We start from the raw sequence: 27,012 nt of genomic DNA, 5'->3' as shown, positions 1-27,012 counted from the left end.
CAACTGCGACCAGCAGATGAAATCTCCGCCTTCAATTTTCAAAGCTATTTTCCTGCACACAAAAATCATATGCATGTACATACTACTTAAAGTTTAACTCCCAATTATTACTGGGCAGACTTCTGGTAACCCTTGTTGCTTAAAACTTCATATCCTTCAGCCCCCTTTTTAAGCTAAATCAGAGAATGACACCATCTGATACCTATCATCAACTCTAAAAAGGGGTTGGTATACTATATCAACATTTTTAAAGTAGTAAAATAAGGGCATCTATACAGAAAAAGAATAACAGTAAAAACAGTAAATTTAAAAGGTACCTAATCTAAACCTCTGATAAGATTATGTACTTTTAAAATTCACTTTGTTACTGACATGGTTTTTTTCATCTGTTATTTTTAACGCATTCTAAATTATATATTGTTTCCCTTTTTATCAAAATTTCATTTTAATCTAATTATGGAGTAGCCTTTTACTATTTTATGTTTGAAATGTCAAATATTTTCTCTTCATTAGTGGTACTGTCTTTGGATATTTATATTCTATTTGCATATTTTCTATTTTCTTCACTGTTCTGACCAGCAAAGTGCACTTCATTGGTCAGAAGGATCAATTTACACCCCTCTGTTTTGAGAGGTTATAGAAATGCTATGTTCATCCTTTGCCTGCCGGAGTGCTCCACCAATGCATTGGCCACCAATACTCCACCCTTTGAAAGGATGTAGCACTGGTGGCTGAATTCTTTTTCTATTCTTTTCCCAAACTATTTTCATTTATTCTCCATTAGGTAACTTTCATTTCATTCAATATACATTCTCTCAAATTCTTATTTCTGTTTGTGATAGCTTTGGCCAGCCAAGGAGATATATCTTCTCACTGGCATTCTGGAGTTTTTACTTCTGAAAAATTTTTTCTTTCCTTCTAGTTTTTCATTTTTGGAAATCCTAAACCTGCAAAGAGACATCCACTGATTTTATTACTTGGAAAATTTTAAATCACATTTACCGTCTGCTTAGTGTCAACAAGAATACTGTTTGTACCATTGGTATCTATTATCTGGTAAATTAAATTGTGAGTGGTGCACTGAGTAAATGTGGTCACCACTAAAGAGATGACAAATACCAATGAAATAATTAATTAAGCAGTAGCACTGCACTACATGTAACATTCTCATCAATGGCCAAAGTAAAGTAAAAAGATCATACACTAAAATTTCCTATGGTCTAGTGTAACAGCTGTGCAGTGATATTCATGTAACAATAACTAAAATCAAATTATAACTGCAAGCGATTCCAGTGGGCGAAAACAAGGCATTACCAAGAAATACATTGGTATCAGTGAAAACCAATTCTGAAATAGAACTTTTCACCAACTGTCAACATCACGGAACGCAAACTTTAGAAGAGAATGAATGTCTATTAGGCTCTTTGTAAGCATCAGAGCTTATATTCTTCACAAGAAATATTCTTCTGTAAATCAGTGCACTTTACAATTAATAAATTTAGACACCTATATTTTCATACTTCTATTTTCTTTATGTATGGAAATCATAAAGAAATCGTATGTGCACAAAAAATATATTTATGAGTATGCTGTGCCTTACTACAATGTCATTAACGAGCCCACTAAACAAACAACATCGAATGCATTCTGCCCAGTCTTTGTAATAGGAAATTAATTTTACTGACTTGAATTTAAATGACCACAATAACATAATTCTCAAGTGTACACTTCAAGTTTCTAGCAAATAAGTCGAGCTTAACATTAAGTCAAATTATACAGCTTCATTTTTTAAACTTAAAGGTTTTTCTCCATCTGTTTATGTTCTAAGTGTTTGTCATGTATTCATGCAAATGTGCAATTACATCAGAAGTAATCATGCATTTCTCTCTTACTGAACTGTGTTAGCATCATTATTTTTAAACCACCTTTGGCTTAAAGGTAAACCAAAAAATAGTGTTTAAACAACAACTCTTGGCTTAAAGGTAAACCGATTTAAATATAAATAAAGACATTATTATAAAGAGGGCATATAAAGGAAATACAGTTGTAATACTCAATAAATATGATTATATTAATAAGTTAGATTCAGTTGTTTCAGATACTTCCACTTATCTTGAAGTAGACCAGGCACTATTTACCAATTTGGTCAATGAATACAATAAAACGTTAACCACATATCGAAAAAATGACTACATTACTATGGCTCAGTTAAAGGAATTGAAGACCAGAACATACAATATTCCTGCACTTTTTGGTCAGGTAAAATTACACAAGACCAGATTTCCTATTCGGCCTATTTTTTCATATAGAAACTCGGCATTTTCATCCTTCGCTACACATGTATATAGCGCTATAAAACCCTATAGACAGGTGATACAATTTGGGATTAAGAACTACGATACATTATTTAATAACCTTTAGGATTGTAGACTTGGTGATAATGATAATTTATTCTCGCTAGATGTTACCTCGTTATATATGAATGTAAATGTTGAGTACTCATTAGATATTATTTGGGTTAAATAATAATTCTATACCGATTAATTATACAAAGCTTCCGATTAAAGAAATTTTTCACTTAATTAAACTCTTAGTTGAGGCCAACTACATCACCTTTCGAGACAAAGTGTACAAACAAATTTTTGGTTTGCTGATGGGATTGGGCTTGAGTGGCTTAATATTGGAGGTATATCTCTCAACGATTGAGCTTATACATTTGACGCTATTTCTACCCTGTATCACATACTATAGGAGGTATTTAGACGATGTTCTAGTTATTATTGATAGTAGTAAGTACTATCCAAGACATTTTACATTCGTTTAATAATATTCACTCTAGACTCAAATTTACATTGGAAAGGAGGGTACGGATACAAAGTTGTTAAATTTTCTAAATTTCGCGTTTACTCAGGACTCGAATAAAATCCAATTTAACATCTATTGTAAACCTACAAACACCGGCATGCTTCTACATTATAACAGCTATTATCGGTTCTCCTACAAAAGATCTATTATCTTTAATCGATTTCTAAATGCCTATAAAAATTCAACAACGGAATTTGCCTTTGGCTCAGAAATACAAATATTAACCAGCAGATTCTTAAAAAGGGGTTATCCCCTTGCTACAATAAACCAAATTAGGGTACAAGCTAGGGATAGGTTACAAAATACTACATCAACCAATAATCGTAATATTAAAAAATACTTTATTTCTGTCCTATATGTTGAACAGTGGCACAAACGGCTCAACAGATTCTTCAAAGATAAAAATTTAAAATTGTGGCCAGGCAAATACAGAAACTACATACTATACTGAAAAATCGCTCAGTCTTTTCCTCGTTAGCAACACAAATAAATGACCTGGTATACATTTCTTGTGGAGATTGCAACTCACCGTACCAAGGTTCTATGAGTTTTCCTCTGAATTTTTGTGTTACTCAACACGCAGCCTCAGTTTGTGCTTCTCATTCAGCAGCATCAGAATTAGCCTTTCATGCCATTAACGAAAAACATACTTTATTTAACGAGGCCAAAATACTCAGTGTCCAACGTAATTATACCAAACTATTAATTGCAGCAACTGTCCAAATTAAATTACACAAGAATTCTGTTCATGTTCGCCGGCTATTTCTAATCTCTGATTCTTGGGCTTTTACGCACATGCCAAAGACAAATAATCCCCATTTAATTATTATTGTGGATTATTGTGTGACACAAAGTGAAACGGAAGACAATAAATAATGACAAGTTTAATACTAATTGTAAAACACAAATATATCAAATATTAAATACATACAAAAGCTTTTGGTTATTATGGTAACCTTCATCAGTCAAACTGACAGTTAAGAGTGTGGAACATGAGGGCGAGTAATGCCAGTCATGTATACGAAACTGCATGATTAACTGTTTGATGTTGAAGCCTATGGTTGTGACATATGTGAAAGTTGCCAGCGTTTGTCATTCATCAAAATGGTTGCTTCAATAATAGGGTGGACACGACATCCACTGCTTAATCTCTATTTAAGTTTCATGCTCACCCCTATTCGTAATTTTTTTTCCTGTGATCACGACATATGGTCGAAAAGCGTTGTCAGCTTCTAAAAGGAAAATCATTTTGTACTTTTTTCATTAAATTTCTTTTAATTAATTTATTTAATGTTTAATTGCACTAGATTGATTTTTAATTGTGTTCAATTGATTTTTAATTATTTTTTACTGTAATATAAGATTTTCGATTTTTTCATTTTAATTGCTGGAGAGGATCATACAGAAGTGTTCTACGTATTATAGAGGTAAACTTCTCTTATTATTTTACAAAAAAAAAAAGATTATAACAAAAAATACACAGGACATCTCTTATACAGCTCTTTCATTTGAAATGAGACCTACAAAACATGAACCCAACAAGCCTGTTTCTTCCCTACTGAAAATCTTGATAGTTAAGTTAGATCCTAAGTCTGATGATCGCAATACAGATTACAAATGAAGAACAGGATTCTGCTAAAAGACAGCATAGAGTTTTTGGGATCCAAAAGACAAGTAAAGAATTTACTTTTTCATGTACATTTCATGTTATAATCTTTTTTTCTTTGTACAGAAACCACAAGATAAAATCTGACACATTTTTTCCAAATAGGTCTAATGGTTTACTGTAATAGCATTAAACTAATATATAGCTTGGAAACTAGTATCAACAAAGTGAGTGGAGGTTGTTTTTATGTTTCCTTCAGGCAATTCTGAAAGGTATATATTATTCATAATAATTTCAAGTGAATAAGAATCATTCACTTCAAAGAAATATGTGAAAATCTTAACCTGCTTCTTGAAGGGCTTCCGATATGATAAGAATTAGCCAGCAGTCTATTTACCTAAAGGGGAAGAAGGGAAAATGCAGCACTGGAAGAAGTAGAAATAGCAATCAAAATAGTAGTATACAGGCCTGCAAGCTTCTGTACTTTTGCCAGGTTTCTTGTATTCATGTGTTTTTTGAAGTTAAAAAAGTTTTTACTGGTGTTATTTGGAAAAAAGTGTTACGTTACTTAGAAATTGTCACGAAACCCGATGTGTATGCGCTGTACTTGTTGTGTGCAGTGACGCAACAAGTACAATTGAGCAGTGATGCATTACATTATACCGTTATATCAGCATAATAATTAATATGTGAGTGACTGTGACAAAATCTACAGCCTAGCGTTCGAAGGAATAGCTTGAAAGAAAGAAAGGGAAAATTGGATAGAAATGGAATCCAAATGAAATTCAACAAGAGTGTTTCGTTATGCTTGGGAGTTCTCAAACTGCACCCAAAAAAACTCAAGCTGAAATAATGAAGGAATATCATGAATGGAAGAAATGGAAGTTAGAAATTCAAACTATTACGAATCATAATGAAATTCAACCACAGAGTTCTACTATGCCTGATACTTATCAGGAATCTAAAACTCCAGCAGAACAAATGAAGGAATATCGTACATGAAAAAAGCAAAATTAGAAATGGCTAAAAATGAGATTCCTGATTACATCCGTATAGTGTCTACACAAGCTGACAGCGAGTTTGAAAAAGTGTAAAAAAGCCCATTTGGATTTAGTTGTAATGTTTGTGATCATTTATGGATTCAATTAGATTTGAAGCCACTTCCAACAACTTCATATGAATTAGCATTAGTAGATGCTTACGATGCAAGAAAGCAAGCTTATGCATCAGCCAAAAAAGAAAAAAAAAAAAAAAAACCCTCCCATTTAACCCCTCCATTCATTCCAAATGCCTGTCCAGCTCAGCCTTAAATTTATTTAGGCTATCAACTTCCACAACAAAAGACGGAAGTCTGTTCCACCAATCAACCACCCGCTGGCTAAAGGCAAATTTCCACACATCTATTCTACAACTATCTTTCCTCAATTTGAATTTATGCCCCTTTAGGTTTTTAATCTGAGCAAGAGGAATAATCCCATCAGCATTCAGCTTGTTCGACCCATTCAAGGCCTTATACACCTCAATCAGACCACCTCGCAGGTGCCTACTCTCCTTCAAAATGAATTTCATTTACAAGAAGTGAGTACTTTCACGAAGTGTAATACATGTCATACTTCATTAAAAGAGGGACAGATACCAACTATGGCCACATCAAATGGATTTATATATCCAACATATCCTACTCATTTGCCTCCACTGGATGTTGTAACTTAGGATTTGATATTACCATAATTACCCTGGTCTCTACCACTTAGAATTTACTGGGTAAATTCTAAGTGGGAAGCAATCGAGGAATTAATCGCGGATGCTACTAAAAGTTTCATACCTATTAAGAAATATTGTTCAAGGTTTAGGCCTAAATGGTTATCAAATGAACTAATGAGACTCGTAACAGAGAAGAAAAATGCATGGGATGCATATAAATTATCAAGTGACTCAGAAGCCTATGGCAGATATAAGCTAGTCTGTAATCAGGTCACAAAGGAGGTTAGGCAGGCGAAGGCAGATTACGAGAAATCCTTGGCAAAAGATGCTAAGAAAAACAAACAGCAAGGACTTCTTTACTTATATAAACTCTAAAAGGAAGGGGATGAATCTGATTGGTCCACTTGACATCGATGGTTCGACTGTTGATGATCCTGCTCAGATAGCAAACAAACTGAATGAGTATTTTGCATCTACATTCACACATGAGGAATTATTAAGGTTTGAAAATGGCAGGTTATCAAATTGTAGCAGGATACGTAATGATTTTGTAATAACTGAGAGCAAAGTGGAGGAGAAATTGTTGAAGTTATACCTAAGAAAAGCACCTGGGGGTGGATGGGATCTATCCAGTTATATTAAAGGAGGCGGCAAAGCAACTAAGCAAACCCTTAGCCATAATTATGAGAGCATCCTTGGACTCAGGGAAAGTTTCCACGGACTGGAGATGTGCAAATGTATCCCCCAATTCACAAAGGGGGATCGAAGGGTGACATGAGTAATTACAAACCAGTTAGTTTAACTTCTGTTCCGGGTAAAATAATGGAGTCACTGGTTAAAGATGCATTGCAGGATCATCTAGACAAGACTGCAGCAATAATTCAGACACAGCATGGGTTTGTTAAGGGAAAGTCTTGTCTGACAAATCTGATAGGATATTATGATGTGATTACAAAGGAACTGGATGCAAAAAATAATTTTGATATCATATATTTGGATTTAGGGAAAGCTTTTGACACTGTTGCACATGGAAGACTATTGTACAAATTGGAGCAGAATGGTATTAAGGATAAGTTGCTACAATGGATAAAAGGATGGTTAAGTGGGAGAAGACAGAAGGTTGTAATCAATGGGTGCTGCTCTTCGTGGACTAATGTTATTAGTGGAGTCCCACAGGGTTTGGTGTTGGGTCCACTGTTGTTTTGTATATTTATGAATGATATTGATGAAGGTATATCAGGTTTAATGTCGAAATTTGCAGATGATACAAAGGTTGGCAGGGTTGTTAATGACAGCAATGGCAGTGTGCTACTGCAACAGGATCTAGATAATTTGGGCAGATGGGCTAAGAAGTGGCAACTGAAGTTTAACCTTGACAAATGCAAAGTACTGCATATGGGTAGAAGTAACCCCAGAGAAACATACCAACTGTGTGGTACTACACTTAAGGTGGTAGAAAATGAAAAAGATCTGGGAGTAATTGTGTAGTCGCTATGAAGTTTTCTGAGCAATGCAGACAGGCTGCCAGGGCAGGTCAGGGTTTTGTCAATGATATATAGGAATTTTGCTAGCAGGAAAAAGGAGGTGATTGTCCCTCTGTATAAGGCAATGGTCAGGCAACGCCTTGAGTACTGCGTACAGGTGTGGAGGCCTCATTTTAGGAAGGATGTAGATTTGCTTGAGTGTGTACAGAGAAGGGCAACAAGATTGGTGAGGGGAATGAATTGATCCTCTTACCAAGAGAGGCTTAAGTTCTGAAAATTGCAGTGGTTGGAGACTAGGCACCTGCGCGGTGATCTGATTGAGGTATATAAGGCCTTGAATGGGCTGAGCACGCTGAATTCTGATGGGATCCTTCCACTTGTTCAGATTACGAACCTAAGGGGGCATAAATTCAAATTAAGAAAGGACAGATGTAAAATAGATGTGCGCAAATTTGCCTTTAGCCAACAGGTGGTTAATTGCTGGAACAAACTTCCATCTGTCGTTGTTGAAGTTGATAGGTTGAATAAATTTAAGGAGGAACTGGACAGGCATTTGGAGGGAATGGTGTGATTTTTTCTTTGGCTGATGCTGCATAAGCTAATACACTTGCTTTCTTGCATCACACGCCACTACTACTACTACCACCCTTTATGCAAATTTGCCGTTTACGTTATGAACATGGACAATATGGGATAAATGTACCAGTTAATGTAAATATGATGGTTCATCAATTACCTAGAGAATTAGATGACGATTATGCCATTAATGTACATATAAATGACGACTCGTACATAAATCATCATATCTACAAGGATGTGTGCAGAAGAAAATACGGTTATGATAGTTCATAAATTCACCTTTGTATAAATTCTATGGCATAAAAGTGAGTGACGATTTCTTGGGGACAAATGATGATAGTGAACAGGGACATTCAGATGAAATTGTGGAACCTTTCAACAATGATGATGGACTATTGTTAATTCAACAACAAACATTATTATGGTCTGAATATAAATATTTATGTATAGCACTGGGTCAGAAATCATCAACAAGTTTCATATTTGATATACATGCAGAAGAACTTCCTTTTCCAGCTATATAATTAGGACATGCATGAAAATTTAAAAAATGGATTGAAAATTACTCCCTTTATGATGGCATTGTAGATCTGATTATCGTGGAGTAACTCCCAAACATTTGCTATATATTGTGCAACGCGACAGCAGTATCAGATGAAATTGGAGACATTTGTGGATCTTTGTGCAAATTCAATAGTGAATCTATTTTCATCGTTGCCATATACATCACTACAGGGATGTTGTTAGATATAATTCAAAAATTCATAAACAAGAATTTGATGCCGTATTCCATTGTAGGTGCAAAATTATTGGAAGAGCCACTGGATCATATACCTACAGTTCTCACTGGTGATTTCAATTTAGAATTAAATTCTGAGGCTGGAACGAAGTTTTGTAAATCTTTGAAAGATGTCTTCAATTTAGATATTAAGTCAAATACTTTAGTAAATACTACACGTAATGGAACACAATCGATGGAATATTCACTCGGGAATTAAAATCATTTGAGTGTCAAAATTATATATCTTATTTCAGTTACCATAGACCAATAATTTTAGTGTTATTATAATATATTTTATACGAATTATTTCATTGTACTGAAATTATTTTTTCAATAAAAATAATGCAGCAATACATTTTTTATTTATTTTACTGTATCAGTTTCATAATGAGTTCCTGCAGTAAAGACATTTTTAATGGCTGCCACTGTGACATTATCAGTGACACTATCAGTCTCAGAGCAGAGCAGCAGCAACTCACATGTACCTGGTACAATTTTTTTTTTTTTTATGAACCTGAATTAAACCTTACATTTTCATAGCTAATTTAAAAAAAATTAACAAAATCTGTTGTCATATGCTGTGATTCCAAACTTTTAGGTGGGGGATGTATATAATCATCGAATGCAACTATTCAGCTGAGTGGTAACAGCAGTTTATCTTTAGGTTTAATAACATAGGAACAAATCCCTCCACTACCCTGCCCCTTTTTTTTCCCTTGTCAATTTCATAATCACCAAATTTGCATATAACTGATTATGAAAATGTCATAATCAATTATGACTTTTGATTATGCCCATCACTTGCTGTTCACCCACCCTTCCAAACAAGCCCAGTTAATTTTTATTGAACTGAGTTATTGCCATCAGATGACTGACTCTGCTCATAGTTTGCATGGAGAATATAAACATTAATCACACATTATGGGTAATACTTTATTTGCTTCAGAACAGATGCATTACAGTTGTAGTGTTTAGGGTTTCATGGTACAAGAACATCTGGCAATACTGTGCTTACAATTTATAATAATATTGTACCAGTTTGAGGAAATCAAATTCTAGTTAATACTTCATTCAGTTAGAGGTTCTAGGGATCTGATGATTGCTGGGTTGATCCTTTCCATAACAGGAAAGGATCATTGATGAGCATGTGCTTAACAGCAAGTAAGATGTGATGGGTTGAGTGCTGTGATAGGTTTGAGGCTGTGAGAATGTAAAAGTGGGCAGGTGTATTCAATTCTCAGTCTCTCAAAGAGTGACTTCTTTTTTGCTTCATGTGTAAGAGTGGCTTAAAAAAGATTTGTATTCACTCAGAAGTGATTGTGATAGAAAGATGAAATTTTTTTTTGTGCAATCACACAAATTTTGGTTTTGATTTGGCTTTTTTTTTTGGCAGTGCTGAATAAAGTGAAGTGTCGCAACAGATAAAGTGAAATACAGATTGGTGATTTGGTTCCTCTTCCTGCAAGAGAAAACACCAAAAAAAATCCGAAGAAATGGTCGCTGTTTAGGAGGAAACCAAGGTTACAGTGTGTTGCAGAATGATATAAACAATTCAAATGTGGAAGAACTTCAGTGCATGATGAAGAAATCCCAGAATTTCTAGCAAGTGGTGTATCAGAAGAGAGTGTTACAAAATTGAGGGATTAATCTTGGAAGATTGCCATATTAGTGCCAGAGAACTACATGCAGAACTCCAAATTAGTATAGGGTATGTGAAGAACATTATTCATCAACAGTTGCATATGAGTAAAGTGTCTGTTAGATGGGTTCCCAGACTTCTGACCCCTTATCAGAAGGAAAGGGCATAATGTGCACATGGTGTGTTGTTGATGTGCGAGGAAAAGCAAGGAGCTTTTTTCACAGCTATTCACCATGGAATGAAATTCAGAACCATCACTACGATCCCAAAACTAAACAAATGTCAAAACAATGGAAGAATGCAGAATCACCCCCTCCCCACCGAAAAAAAGGCAAACGTGCAATCAAGTTCTGATAAGTTGATGCTGTCAGTTTTTTGTAATACTAACAGATTACCTTCAAAAGGGCTGTACTGTGATGGCTAAGTATCATTCCAACGTCCTCATAAAGCTATGTGCTATGATAAAATAAAAAAGATGGGGATAGTCAAAAGTTATACATCTTCTCTAAGATAATGCCTCTGCACATTTTTCGCATGCTGCGCCAGCTAATTCTACCAACCCTGCACCCTCGGATTTCTTTGCTTTCCTGCGTGAAGTCCTTTCTTTGGGGAAAACACTTTGCTGCTAATGATGAGGTGATTTCTGCTGCTTGTGGCTTGAAGGGCAGTCAGATGGCTTCTACAAAATTGGCCTGCGGAACTGTATTGAGAGATTGCAAAATTGTGTCATATTGTCTGGTGGCTATTTTGAAAAAGTGTACTACATTGTGTTTCTTTCAACCTTCTATCACAACTTACTTCATAAATGTCCTCATAAATGCTAAGGTAGCACATATTTCATTAATTGGCAAACTTTTGCACATTTATCCTACAGCCAACCTTCCTCAATTTGAATTTATACCCCCTCATGTGGGCAGTCTGAGCAAGAGAGAGAATGATATCAGCATCATGCTTGCTCAATCCATTCGAAGTCTTAAAACACCTCAATCAGATCACTTTACAGATGTCTAGTCTCCAGACACTGTAATTTGCAGAACTGAAGTCTTACTTGGTAAGAAAACCCTTTTGTTGCCTTCACCAATCTCACTGCCCCGCTCTGCACCCATTTCAGCAGATTCAAATCATCATGAACTGGGGCCTCCAGACATCTATGCAGTACTCAAGATGTGGCTTAACCTTTTCCTTGAACAAAGGGATAACCATCTCCTTATCCCTGATAGCAAAATTATAAGCTGTCCCTGCATGCCGCCGGGACAGCTTATGGGGTTTTGTCAAAGATATGCAGGAATTTTGCTATTTTACTGCACGATTATTAACAGATTTTTTTTCATTTTCTAGTAGCTTGAGTGTAGTACACAGTTGGTACATTAATCTGGGATTACTGCAATCCATATACAGTAACTTGCATTTGTCAATGTTAAACAATTGCCATTTCTCAGCTGATCTGCTAAATTTTTCAAGATCTTGTTGCAGCAGCTTACCTTGATTACTGTCATTAACCACCCTACCAACTTTTGTATCATCTGCAAACTTAGATATTAAGGCTGATATACTTTCGTCATATCATTAATAAAGGTAGAAAACAACAATGGGCCAGGAACTGCTTGTTGTTTGTTATTTGGTTTTTAGGAGCATTAGCAACCAAGGCCATATTGCTCCGGGGATATGCGGTGGGCATTCCCTGACCTTTCCGCATCCTCCGTATTTGGTGGCCATGTGCTCAAAACCACGGTCTAATCAAGAAGCGTGTGCTAAGCACTGCTGCTCCTGCCCACCTGGCTACGGAGGTGCTGTCAGGAACTGAACCCCGGGCGACTCCACTAATAACATTAGTCCACAAAAAGCAGTGCTGATTCATAACCACTCTGTCTTCTCCCACTCAACCATTCCTTTATCCATAGCAGTAATTTGCCATTAATGCCACATTTCTTCAGTTTGCATAATCGAGTTTTATATGTAAAGTATGAAAAATCTTGCTGAAACCGAAGTATGTGTTATCAAAATTATTTTTTGAATTCAGTTCACATGTTATTGCATCAGATTATCTAATCAGATTGGCCAGACAAGACTGTCTCTTAACAAATCCATGTTGTGAATGCACTTTCTGGTAAATGGCAGCTGAGCATTCTGGTCTCTTTCCAAAGCTACTGGCCACAACTTTTGCCCATCTCTGTCAAAACCAGATGGTTTTATTGCCATTCAGTCAAGGATAAAGCTGACCTGCTAGCATCCTATTTTTCTTGCAACTCGTGTATTAATGATCTTGGTAAACTGCCTCCCACCATTCCCAGTAAGCTCCATTCAATGCTTCCTGTGGCCTTCTATCAAAAGGACATCAAAAGGATTTTGACCAATCTTGATGCTAAGAAAGCTCCAGGTCCCGATGGTATTTCTCCACTTGTTCTCAAAATCTGTGCTTCTGGACTTACTCCTGTTCTGTGTTGCTTTTTTTCATTTTCTTATTCCAAAAGTGTTTTTTTTTTTTTTTTTCCTACTTGGAAATTTGTTCATTTCCAGCCAGTTCCTAAAAAGGATGACAAATCCTTCCCATCCAATTATTGTCCAATTGCAATTACTTCACTCTTTCTAAACTAATGGAGATATCATTTTACCACCAACTCTTCAACTATCTAGAAAGCTTCCATGGATCCACTGGTGATATTCTGGCTTATGTTACCCATCAATGGGCAAATTCAATGGAAAAGTTCGGTGAAACACTAGCAGTTGCTCTAGACATCTCAAAGGCTTTCGATTGTGTTTGACATAAAGGTCTTCTAAACAAGCTTCCATCTTATGGTTTGCCAACTGTTTTTTGCAATTGTGGATCCAGCTTTTTCTCTAACCGATTGTTGCATCTGATGGTAGAGAAGTTAGAAGACTTCCATTGACCAGAAATCCTATCCATAGTTTTTCTGATAATAGCACATTGAATTCCACTTTCCAGTTTGAGAAACCTTGCCCTGCTGAAACAGCTTCAACTTCTGAATATTCACTACCAATTTTAAAATGCTGATCTCCAGGTAATTCTCTAGCAGAGCAAAGACAACTTAATTGATTTCAATCCTTCCAAAACTTAGTACTGTCTTATATCTTGAAAAAAAGATTCTTCTGCTCCTGTGCTTTTCTTCGATGCCACTCTGATTTCTAGGCAAGATCATATATCTCTTTTGGAGATTACCCTGACTTCTAAACTCTCTTGACATAAACACATTACAAATATTGCTAATACATCTAAAAAACTGAGTTTTCTCTTTTGTTCTTGGCATTACTTTTTCTACCAAGCAGCTGTTCACTCTGTACAAATTGCAAGTCCACCCCACCATGGAATATTGTTTCCACATCTGGGGCAGGGGCCTCAAAAACCAGTTTCTCAGAGCATGATTTTACTTCACTTACTGTTGTACATTAACTTTTGTGATAATAGATTTTCAGATGGCAGCTCAATATATGGAGTCCCAAGTGACACAAATTATATACTGAAAACTGTTTCTGTACATTCCCTGGCTTCTTGGGGAACACAGTAACAGTAGAAATGTTTTTTCTAGACATTATTGGCAACTGTTTAGATAGTTTTTCAAAAAATTCATCTTTGAGGTTGGTACCATGCTTTAGCTTGGCTATCTTCCTTTTGCACACAATGTTCCAGATGTAAGATGCTTTTGGAATGTTGCAATGAACTGTGTCAATATTGCCATATGTGACAGTGTGAGTGCCAAATGGTACTCACACTATCTATCCAAATTAAAAAATTGAACTTGTTTCAGAATGGTATGCTGACTGTAAATGATATGTCTAACCTCTGCAACTTCAGTTATACGTGTGTGTGCGTATAACTGAAGTTATACTTCAGTTATACACTGGCCCCCTTTCTTTATAACCAATAAATTTTATAAAGCATGTTTCATTAGTATCTCAGTACTTCTGATAAAACAGTAGATAATAAAGAAAAAAAAGAGTAAATGGTAAAATATTAAACATAATTAAACTATTACAGCTATTTAATTTAAAAATTTCTTTACAGTTATGCAGTTTCCAAGAATATATAATACTTACTAACCTAATTCTTTATCATAACCTGGAATGTCTCCCCACAAAGCAATACACAGTTCCCATACATCATTTACTTGATTTAATAAGAAGGCATCTGGGTGACCTGGGTCTACAATTTTGGTTTTGTTTTTCCCCATAAGAAAAGAAAAATTAAATAAATAAAATGATTAAGTGACAAAATATTCACATTCAAAGCAATTTTATACAATTATATCAAGTTTAAAATGTTTTCTGTTGCAGAATGCTTATTATCTGAAAATGATTTGATCTACAAAATTCATCTACAAATATTTACTACTCCATTAAAAAGATCATCACACATCAAGTTAGCTGCATTCATATTACTGATATTGCCCACATAAATAAAATATACATGTAGAAAACATTTCAAAGTGAACAGTCATTTCTGTTCACTAAAATTTTTAAATTCATATAATGGTTATAAATAAATTGCCCAGGCTGGAATAGACAGCATCTAAACCATACAGAAATTAAAAGACACACACACATACAGTGTTGTTATTATTATTTGGTTTTTTAAGAGCATAAGCAACTAGGGCCATATTGCTCCGGGAATATGCGGTAGTCATTCCATGACCTTTCCGCATCCTCTGTATTTGGTGGTGACGGGCTCGAACCCCGGTCTAATCAAGAAGCGTGTGCTATGCACTGCTGCTCCTTCCCACCTGGCTACGGAGGCGCTATACAGTGTTGTAAGTGTACATTTTACACTGCATGCAGCAACATAGCACTATGATCAAGTTGCACTATAGGAATCAACACCGCAACAAAGAAACCGCTCCATATATAAGTCACTCATATTGCAACTACTGTCTTGGTGAACCATGTCTGGGGAAATCCAGAATCACAAAGATTAAGATTCACACATTGGGGGGGGGGGGGGATTGGCAATTGTCATATTAGCCAAGCAATGTGTGCTGGAGCTCCATCCCTCTAAACACCTTCTTTCTCTCTACCAGAAGTGAAGGAATCATAGCATTAAAGGAGGAGGTTCGACATGTGTCATTCACCTGCATCCCAGTAAGAAACCGTGGATTAAAGACAGTGTGCAGTGTTAGGGATTATGTGGCATCATGCTGCATCACAATGCAAGCGATGCAGCATGTAGTCCTTTTAAAGAAACTGCTGTGGTGAGAAGTGGAAGGCATGAATCAAAGCACTTTGTAACCAATGCCATGGAATACCAAGTGAAGCAACACATTTCACTCTAAAAATAGCAGACAAATGTGCAATTTGGGTGGTACTATCAACCACAGCAACAATGTTGTTGTTGTTTGGTTTTTAGGAGCATTAGCAACTAAGGCCATATTGCTCTGGGGATATGCGGTGGAAATTCCCTGACCTTTTCGCATCCTCTGTATTTGATGGTCATGAGCTCGAACCCCGATCTAATCAAGAAGCGTGTGCTACGCACTGCTGCTCCTGCCCACCTGGCTACGGAGGCGCCACTGCAACAATGATTTCATCAATAGTTGATTTTAAATTTGGGCGGTGTCCTCTATCAAGATCTAAAGGTAAATCGCATGTTTCTTGTAATTTCGTCATCACTATGCAATTCATATTTTGTTTTGCAATAATATAAATTTAGGAGTAAGAGATGTTACATATAAACTTGAACACCTGTCATGCAGAAAGTCTGGTGTAAAGTTAATTAAGTTTTATGCATTTCATGATAAATATTGAAAGAAATAAGGAAATGAGTGAAGCAAAAACTCTGTATAAAGAAAGTTATTCGAACAAAAAAAAACTAGAAACAGTGAAACCCGTTATAACACTATGCTTGGGTCAAAAGAATCATATTGCGATATAAGTGGGATCACATTACAAAATTCTAGTAATTTTTTGGCATTCAAACTTCATACATACTATCAATTTTTGCTTATCTCTTTTTTAGCGCAATAATTGCACTGCTACGTCTAAGAAAAATCATGCAAAGATAGATAATGGAAATAATATGCAATTGAAATTTTCAATCTTTTATTGATGCACTGTACAATAAAGTATTTACAAAAATCAATATTCAAAAATCAATCAATCAATAAAACCTTAAATGTATATAAACGCATCTTTTGTCACAAAAATAAATCAATACTCACAATAACTACTTTTTCAAATGGTTGTATTGACTGTTACATTTGTGTTTTGAAATTAACAACTGGTTTCGAGAGAAAAAGAAAAACATAATGCACTCTAGTGTTCTTTCAAGTACTAAACAGCCATTAGCGAACAAACTTTTGCACATTTTAGTCATTACTTTCAAGTATTTAATTTTTTTAAAAAAAAGCAATCAAGGATTGCTTTTTTTTTTACATCTCTTTGTTGCTTTTTAACAATTTCAATAAGGCATTTTAACTGTAAAATTGAAAGAGAATCTACCTTTTTGGTTTCAAGAAATTTAAGTCCAGTTTGCAAATCAGCGAGTGCCTCAGCAATCTTAGGTAGTGGTGGTGGCTCTGGCTCTTCTTCTTCATCATCAGTTGCATTTGTATCATGACTTTTGCCAGTCACATTTTTGATTATTTCTGAGTTGATCATGTGCTCATATATAGGACAATTGTTGTCCCCCATCTATTCAACATTCTATTGTGCCCCCTGCTTTCTCTATTGACGAAGTGTGCTAGTGCTCGCTCAACACTGGCCATGTTATCTTCTGTCTGCCTTCATTAGTGTACCTTTCCGAGACCTGGTCAACAGGCAGAGACATCTTCCTCTATAAAGCCCTCAAAGTCATTCCCTTCATCACTATCACTGACTACTTGGGAATTATCTGGGATCAGACTTGCATGAAATATGTTTCCCCAACATTTTGAAACACACCTTTTTGCCATGGTTTCCACGCTTCACCACAATACAATACAAAAAACTTCCTTTAAGTTTAGCTTCTTTAAAAATGAGATAACTAGTGATTATTTACTGTATCAGAGCCTTGCGGAAGTTCATTTTAAACATTGATATAATCTCTTGATTCAGAGATATTTTTGATGTGTTTTTCGGTAAGTAGCTCACTTGGATTTTACCATCTCTGCTTATTAGGTTATCAGCAGGAGGATGGATAGGGCAGTTATCCAGCAGCAAGAGAGCTTTGGTATCCAGCTCTTGTTGTCGTATGTGTTTACGTACATCAGGTACAAATTGTTTACGAAACCAATTTTTAAAAATACTGGAAGTCATCCATAAATTTTTGCTAAAGTCACAGGCTATGTTCATATGATTTGATTTGTATTTTATTGGCGCATTAGCAACTAAGGCTATAATGTGCCAAATCCAGGTTATAGTGTTCACATGATGAAGCGCCGTGGTGATTTAAACTTTCCTATGCAAAGTGGCTTCAGTTTGTGATTTCCTGTTTGGTTTACACAGAAAAGTATAGTCACTTCATCTTCCATTTGCTTGATGCCTTGTGTTCTCTGAGCGTCGTTCTTACAAGCCAGAGTGGAATCAGGTAACATTTTATAACAGATTCCGGTCTCGTCCCAGTTATATACCTGTTCTGTGGTCATCCATCATCAGCCATCATCTTTAATTATTTTCTGAAGCTGAGTAGGGTAAGAGCATGCAGTTTCATCATCAACTGAATGTATCTCACCTGATATAGCCATTTTGGTTATTCCATACCACTTTTTGAAACGTGTTAGCCAACCATTACTCACAGTGAATGCTGTGGACTCATTTCCATGAAACTCGTTGTAGAATTTTTTAGCTTGGGTTTGCAAATGGAGTCCAAATAGAGGTGTGCCTTCAGATCATTCTTGAACAAACCACTGAAACACAGCTTTATCCAATTGTTCATCTTGAGGTTGCTGCAGGCTTTTACGTTGCAGTCTATCACTTTTTTCCATAGACTTGGCTGCACCACGAAGTCTCTCCTCTTCTTTCTACAGTGCATCCACGCACTGTAGATTCATTCACTCCAAGGTCTCTAGTCACTTGAGTTTGCTGAACTAAGATATTTACATTGTTCTCCAATGTAAATATCTTATAAATTATAAATAAAAATAAATGTAAAGATTGGTTTCTGTGAAACACAAGGTTTATGAGAATCATTTAGTAGCTATCTCATTGTGTTTGTCAACGGGTTTGAAAGTTCCAGCGGACAGAGTAGACAGTGTTGTTAATTGTCCATTGTATATTGTTTTCTTGGTTCTCAGGAATTCAGAGACTGAGCATATTTAAAAAAAAGTATTGTATATATCTGCTTAATATAATAATTAGTGTGTTAGTGAGGATAATTTGTGGAAGTTATCCACTAGTAATTCATTTGTAGACACTCACTGGTATTGCACTACATCCGGTGGGTGCAGGACGTGCATTCGGCACAAATACATAATGTAAACCAGAACCTAGAGAAGGGCACCGGGCAGTATTGGTGATGGTAAAGGGCACCGGGCAGTATTGGTGATGGTAAAATATCTCGCACATGTTTTTAGGCTAGATTTGTTGAGTTTCTATGCCAAAACAGATGAACTAGGTGGAGATGAGCTTTTGCCTAGGAGCCACCCTTGACTCTGGGATACATGTATGCAGTGCACCAGGAGGTCAAATATAATATAATGTCTTATACATGAAATGTTAATGTATATAAAATTGTATTTATATATATTTTTGTAAGTATTGTATATATATTTATGTAATAATTGTATGTACAAATAAATGGAAAAAAAATGGAAATGGACTCCAGATGGTTGGATGCACGTTCTTTGTGGGACACGATGGCGGCCAGCATAGTGTGTGTTACAGTGCTCTTGAATTTAGTTATGGGTTACTGATTTTTGTGGTTTTGTGTGCATGGTATTTTTAGGTGCAGGATACTGAATATCCTAGGATTTGTCAGGGAAAGTTTTCAAGAAGAAATATTAGTTTAGAATATATTTCATAGGAAGATTTATTTAGAACATAGCATTAGCACTATGTTCTAATGTAGAACATAGTGCTGCATTATGGCACGAATATGGCGGCCATTATAGTGTTGTAACCTTTAAAAGGTTGGAAAATACTTTATATTGATGAATTGATTTATCTAAGACTAGTAGGGTTTTCTCAGAATTTTAAGGGAAATATAAGGGTTGAAGATAAATCCGTGGACTGTGAATTTACGATTGGTTGGTGCGACGCTAAACTGGTAATTCTAACCAATTCATACTGAAGAATTAATTGGTTCATACTAGCGTGTTAGCTGTTTTTGAGGTGACAGTTATTGGTATTTGAAATTGCAATTTATAAGTTATATTTGTTGAAGTTACTAATAAGAATAATATTACTGGAATTAACAGTGGGGTACAAGGACTGCTTAGTTTGATATAATGGAAGGATAAAAAACAAGGGATCATAAATCTTCAGCAAGATTTGAGGGGGGGAAGACATTCCCCCTACTTCCTCCTAAGATACCCCAATCTATGATGGAATTTAGTAAACTAGGGGGATTTGTGTATTCAAAGGGACATAAATATGAGCAGGTTCAGTCTCTCGGTAGTATTTTGGCATAGAAAACACCTATAAAGAATTGGTAGTAGAGCAACAAGTAGAATTTTTGTGTGGAGATGGAAATGTTTTTACTAGCAAGGTTGGTACCATGACAGAGGTAGTGGGGGATGTTCAGGATGCATTGTTCATGTACAGAGAAATATCTAAAATGCAGAAAGATATAATGAATTTCTTATTAGGAGAAACGAATAAAGTTACAAAAAAAGGCTGGAAAAAAAAGTCAGCATTTTCTTCTTTCACTTCGCTGCTTGCAAGTCAATAAGTTCTTCGTTAGATAATTCCTTCTCGTCTTCCTCTACTAACTCCTCCACACCTTTGGCATCAACCTCCAACTGAAGTAGCTCTGCAACCTTTATAATCTTATCTGTAACCTCTTTATATCATTCATCTTTTCAAATCCTTCGAAGCCTTTTACATACTGTGGGCATATTTTCTTCCATGCGCATTTAAACAACTTTTAGTAATTTCTGCCCAGGCCTTATTAATGTTTAAGATGGCGTGATAAATATTGTAAGATTTCCATGTCTGTTAATGTAAAATTTTTCTCATCATCTACTGCAGACAATGCCTGAGCAAATGTACGTAAATAGTATGCTTTTAAATTCGAAATAACACCTTGATCCATAGGTTGGATGAGTGAAGTCGTGTTTGGCAGTAGAAATATGACTCTCATGTTCCAATTGAAATCATCTAGATGCGTAGGATGTCCAGGAGCATTATCTAATAGAAGCAAAATCTTGAAAGGAACGTTGTCTTTACAATATTTTTCAACCTGGGGAATGAAGAAGCATTTAAACCAATCCTCAGAGAGATATTGTTATCCATGCTCTCTCGTTCGATCAGAAATGCAGGTAGGGTGGCTTTGTTGATGCCCTTAAATGTACGCGGATTTCCAGAATGGTACACAAGCAGTGGTTTTAATCTGTAATCTCCTGCTACATTAGCCCCAAGCAAGAGCGTGGCCCTGTCTTTTGATGATGCGAAACCTGGCATTTTTTCCAATACAGAGCAGTCTCGTCAATGTTAAAAATTTGCTGTGTTGAATAGCCACCATCAATAATTTTTTCCAACACATCACAAAATTTCTTAGCAGCTGCAGAATCAGCACTGGCGACTTCACCGTTGTTCGGCGAACCCCAACCCACCAACTTGGGTTGGGGTTCGCCATACTTAACCGTAATAATATATTTATAAATACTTGTTACTTTTGCTTGCATGGTCATTAGACTCAGGGGCACTCGCTTCTGAATCTGATTTTCCATCCATATTATTAACAGCTGTTCCACCTTCAATATAGCACCTGAATGCTATGTTGTGATCACTGTTGATCTTAAGTGCGTTGATCCTTTGACATGTTCTTTTACATGCACATTGTCCTTTAAAATAGCTTTCGCTGTTGATGCAGCGAGAGATCTAATTCCAGTGCAACAGATGACAAACTTTGTTCTGCTTCTTACTTAATCATTTTCATCTGCATTTCTAAATCAATTTTGTTTCGTTTTCTGGCACTACCACCACTTGCACTTTTCGTTGGTTGCTTTCCCTTCATCATTGAAATACATAAATAGGAATGAAGAGAAAATTTGTTTTTTATGTGATTGAAGATTTCAGTGAAGGGGAACACATTTCACCATAATAGTAGCGTAAAAACCCACACAATTCCAGTTATCGGTATTATTGCAAATGCAATAAGATTGAGTTTACTACCCTTTTATAATTAGATCCACTAACAGAAAAGCCGAAAAGTGCAATTTCCATTATAAATATGACCTTTTAGAGAGATAAATATCTTAGTAATATAGTGAAATTTTCAACTTCCAAGGACTTGTAACGAATTACAAAAAAGAAAAAAAAAAAAAAAGTGTTTTTGGGTTCACATTACAATATTTTCATGATACCTCTATTTATTCCTACGGGATGCAAAATACGTTTCCACGATTTTTTTAAGTTTGCACTGGCCAGCAAAAACTTATGTAACATTGAATTTCTGTATGAACCCCGGGGGTGATGCTCACATTTGGTGAGTATTTGGTGAGTATCACCCCTGGGTGCGTCAAGCTCATACATTTGGTGAGTATGAGCTTGGCACACCCAGGATCCTGAGCTGGATATCATCATTCTTCTCTTCCTTGGTGATTCCGTTCTACTTTGCTCTCTCATGGTAACTCGTGAATTTTTTTTTTTTTTTTTTGGCTGGTGTAGCATAAGCCTCAGACTTCCTGCACTGTACTCATCGTGAGTCTCCATCATGTGTTCACTGTGCTTGCAGTGGCCATGTGTTTGCAGAGTGCCCTCATAAGGAAGAAGAAGCTAGTTGCATAAATTGTAAAAGAAGGAAGTGGGATTGGCACCGGTAGCTGCCCTGAATATTTGAGAGCTTTAGAAACTGCAAGATTAAGGACCACAGATGAGTAGTGGATCTCATTTAATTGTACATAATGTAAATTTTCTTTCTAAGGAGAATTTCGAGCACTGTAACATCTCGTATTTATCTGTACATAGCATGAATATAAATTCCTCTGATTTCGCTAATAGTGGATCTGTGAAAAGTTTTAAGAATATTGACTTAAATTCTGGTTTTAGATCTTCTGTTTCAGATTGTTGTAGACTTAACATAATGCAAATATATGGTCACAGATCCAGAGCAGTTATGGATGAAATTAGGCTTTCGGCTCAGAAAACAGATCTAATAACCATACAGCTATATTGCACTAAAGTGCAATTTAGTACGGACTGAAGGGTCTTGGGTGTTTCCTTGACAAGTAGAGTCATCCAGCCTTTTAAACAGAATCCCAAGAGTTGCACTGCTGTTTTGAATAGGCATCTGGAAATCACAGTTATAAATGGTTTATGTAGTAAATACACTACTTGCATGCACGTTACTTTTAAGTCACTGAGCTTCTTTCTAATATCCTCATATTGCCCACCATCCAATGATTTTGAGGACACACTGAATTATTTAGAACTTACATTAAATGTTATAACTGCAGAGGATATTGTTATTTGTTCTGATGTCAATGCTAAATCACCTATGTGGTACAGTAGTAATAAGTAAAAACCTTAATATTTTAAACAGATGACAACCCTATTTCACCTTTTCTAGTCATTCAGGTGAAACGAATATTGATGATTCTGTGGTAAATTAAAGTCTTGCTAACTCCTGTTCAAGCTGGACTCTCCAGCCTTCTTGGACATTAAGTGATCATTGTGCAATATCCTTTCAGATTTCTCAACAGTACAGGTCCAGAGCTACTTTGTTACAACCAGAATTGATTCACTTCTCAATAAAAATGTTAATTGGCCTGTATTTGACTTCTCTATTAATACTGACTTTCCTGTTCAGAGTTCTTTACCTATTATATAAATGCCTCTGTTTTGGCTGACATTGTTCAGAAACGATACTTAAAAGCATCATATAACGCATCCAGCAAAAAATAAATAAATACAGGAACGTGCCCTTGGTCCTCTGACCTGTTGGACCTTCGGATGCGAGTTCATCGAGCGAGGAGGGCTTATCAAAGACAGATCGGCACCACACGACGAGGTTGAAAGGTATTATTCTGATTTTAGATATATAAGGTGTTATGTTAAAGAAATTGCAACTTGTAAAAGAACTACCTGGATTTATTTTGTTCAGGGAACTGGAAATGTCGATCCATGGGGTCTTTTATACAAGATCTCTAGAAACAAAGTCTTTTCATCTGAAATTTGGAACGGTAACAGAAAACTCAGTGGAAACATCTTCCTGGACAGAAACAGTAAATGTTATATTAAATAATCTTTTTCAAGATGACGATTTGTCTCAGGATCTTGAAACTCATAAAAGAATTCACTATGCTAACTCAATATATGTCTCTGATTCTGTGACTGTTCTTTTTACTGAATCTGAACCCTTTTCAGTTCTCAAGAATATTAACGTGAAAATATGTCCTGGCCCGGATCAAATTGAAAACATCTTCATCATCCATATGGCTAAATTAAAACCATGCACTAAATTAAAACCAATTAATTTGAAAATGAAATGCACAAGGCATAATTCTTATGGGTTTAACTGTATAATTTTTTTTAACTATATATATTGTTTAACTATATAATTGGTGTAAATACACCATAGTTAACCCATAAATCTGAACTACATAAGTAGTATAGAAGGCATTGTTTTAATTGTATCTCATATTGTGGTTGCCTTCACAATGAGATAGCGGTATTGCACTACTTCAAATAAATAATGCTTCTCTAGTAGAGAAGACTCTACTAGAGAAGCGTTATTTATGTTTGTCCTCTATTTTGGGGATTAAGTATTGGTTGCTGATAACTTTTTCATTTTTTCTGAAACAAGGTGGAGTTGAACTAACATTCTAGGAGTCGCCCTGCCCTAAAGCATACTGGACTCCAGATTTTCCAAACTCATTTGGCACACAATAGACCTCCAAAAATTCTAATAAACTCTCAAATTCCCTATGTCTCAAGCAACAAATATTTAGGTGCAAATATTTAGGTGTAACTATAAGACAATATTCTTACTGACAGCGTCTTATGCCACCAGTATATGGTTCAGAAAAGTTATCAAAGTGAAAACATGTACCAAACTGATATCCTTACAGCACTCTGCTCTGTTCTTTTGGCTATCAATTGTGCTCCTAGAACAGTATCTAATAATGCTTTTCAGGTGTTAGGTAGTATGATGCCCCTGGACTTTATATATACAGAGCAATGATTCACTGTTTGAGGAAGGGCCTTGCTATGGAAATATTGGGGATTTCTTCAGATCTAGCAAACAACTTAAAGATAGAAAAGACCAGAATTTGGGAGGAACTTGTAAAGGTGTGGAAAATCTGTTGGGATGAAAGTGAGCATGGATTGGTTACTAGGAAATTTGTTCCTAAAGCGGATTTTGTATCAAAGATTCAAGTTTTACCATGGTTTACACCCTCTATGACTACATCTTATTTACTCAAAGGTCATGATTCCCTCTGTTCTATGCTCTTCGAAAGAGGTCTGGAATCTGATCCTTATTGCATCTGCAGCGGCTTGGAAACATGGGACCATGTACTTTTCCATTGCCTATTATACTCACAGGCCAGATTGGACCTACTAACTGCAGTTTCACATCTCACTGAGGTTAATGTAAACATACTTGCAGAAAATAAAATTAATTTTAAGGCATTACAGAATTTTTTTTCTCCACCTTGGCTTTCAAGAAGAGAATTGAGCTAAGAGAGAGCTCAAACTGCTAGGCAATTTACTTAATAGACCTTGAAAATCTAAAGTAATAGATGAAAATCGGCTTTGGGGCATATTTGCCATATTGTGATACATCACCTAACCTAGAACCACAGAATAAAACAACGGGTGAGGTTTCTAGATCTGGTGCAACTAGGATTCTATTCATAGTGATTTCTTTGACGTGGACTTCAGGCGAAATGCGTTCAACAGCTCTGTATACAATCAACATTGCTGTTTTGGACAAAACTGGAGACAAACGAAATTTCAGCCTTTTCTGTGTTGGATATTATCTATTGGACACATCTGAGCTGAAGCAAGCATATACTAATTACAATTAAACTACAGCTATGATTTTGTGTAAGTACATGGCTCTGAGGTTAGGACTTGTAAAGAATCCTTCAGTTTGGGAGAAGACACAAAACGTACGATGCTATGATGGTTGCTGTTGTGTTTGCCCAAGTTGGGCCTTGGCAACAACTAAATGTTTATATCGTAAATAGTGTATATAATGTAATATTAAAAGTTTTACTCATTTTGGTGCTACTCCTGGCCTTGTTTGGACTCAGCAGTATTATGAGTACACTTAATTAGTATTAGTATTGGCTGCATGGTGCATAAGCCATAGGCTTTCCTATGGCTTATGCTGCACAAGCCAAAAAAAAAAAATAATAATAATCCGAAAAAAAACAATGATAAAAACAAAAAAAATTTAAAAATAAAAAAAATTTAAAAAAATAAAATAAATAAAAGAAAAAAAAATTAATTAATAAAAAAAAAAAAAGGAAATTAAACCTATCATCCTATGTGCTTCCCTTACCCGCAAGTACTATCCAGATGACCTTTGAATTTCCCCAAACTGTCGGCCTCTACCACCCATGCAGGCAACTTATTCCAGTAATTTATAACTCGCTGGCTAAAATAAAACTTCCTGCAGTCCAATCTAAACATTTCACCCCCGTAACTTGAATTTATGTCCCCTAGTTCTAGCATCATTTATAATCTTGAAAATTTCGTCCTCATTCATTTTACTGATGCCTCTCAGAGCCTTAAACACCTCAATCAAATTTCCTCTAAGGTGTCTAGTTTCCAAACTCTGCAACCCACATATTCGAAGTCTTTCTTCATAAGGACGCCCTTTTGCCGATCTCACCAGGCGAGTTACCCGTCTTTGCACCCTTTCAAGAAGCTCGATGTCTTTCTTTAGGTGCGGTGCGGTCTCCATACTTGAACACAGCATTCCAAGTGTGGTCTAACATAAGCCTTATATAATGGGATTATCACGTCCCTATCTCTACTTGCAAAAGTTCGATAGATCATTGATAGGACACCATGGGCCTTCCTTGCCGCCTGTTTACAATGCTCAGAGAATTTCATGTCTGACCGTATCGTAACGCCCAAGTCCCTTTCCTCCAGTACAGGGTTTAGTTAAACTCCACCAAGTGAATAAGTTATTTTGGGATTACTGTTTCCCAGGTGTAATGCCTTACACTTTGTTGGATTAAAGCATAGCTGCCATTTTTCTGACCATTGCTGAAGTCTATCTAGGTCTCTTTGAAGAAGCTCAGCTTGACAGTGA

At 36.0% G+C, this 27,012-nt stretch overlaps 1 protein-coding gene across 1 annotated transcript in view; it reads right to left on the bottom strand.

Moving 5' to 3' along the window:
- The window catches only part of Nup98-96 (nuclear pore complex protein Nup98-96), a 770,989-nt gene that overhangs the window by 188,903 nt on the left and 555,074 nt on the right, over nucleotides 1-27,012 (bottom strand). The window contains exon 27 of the mRNA XM_090379042.1: nucleotides 14,716-14,817. Coding sequence (XP_090235168.1) covers nucleotides 14,716-14,817 — 102 coding nt within the window. The remainder of the gene's footprint in view (nucleotides 1-14,715; nucleotides 14,818-27,012) is intronic.

Source organism: Mastigoproctus giganteus, chromosome 8, assembly GCF_048544385.1.
Source record: "Mastigoproctus giganteus isolate SK-2022 chromosome 8, ASM4854438v1, whole genome shotgun sequence".
NCBI classification, from domain to species: Eukaryota; Metazoa; Arthropoda; class Arachnida; order Uropygi; family Thelyphonidae; genus Mastigoproctus; species Mastigoproctus giganteus.
This window is presented reverse-complemented; position numbering and strand designations above follow the sequence as displayed.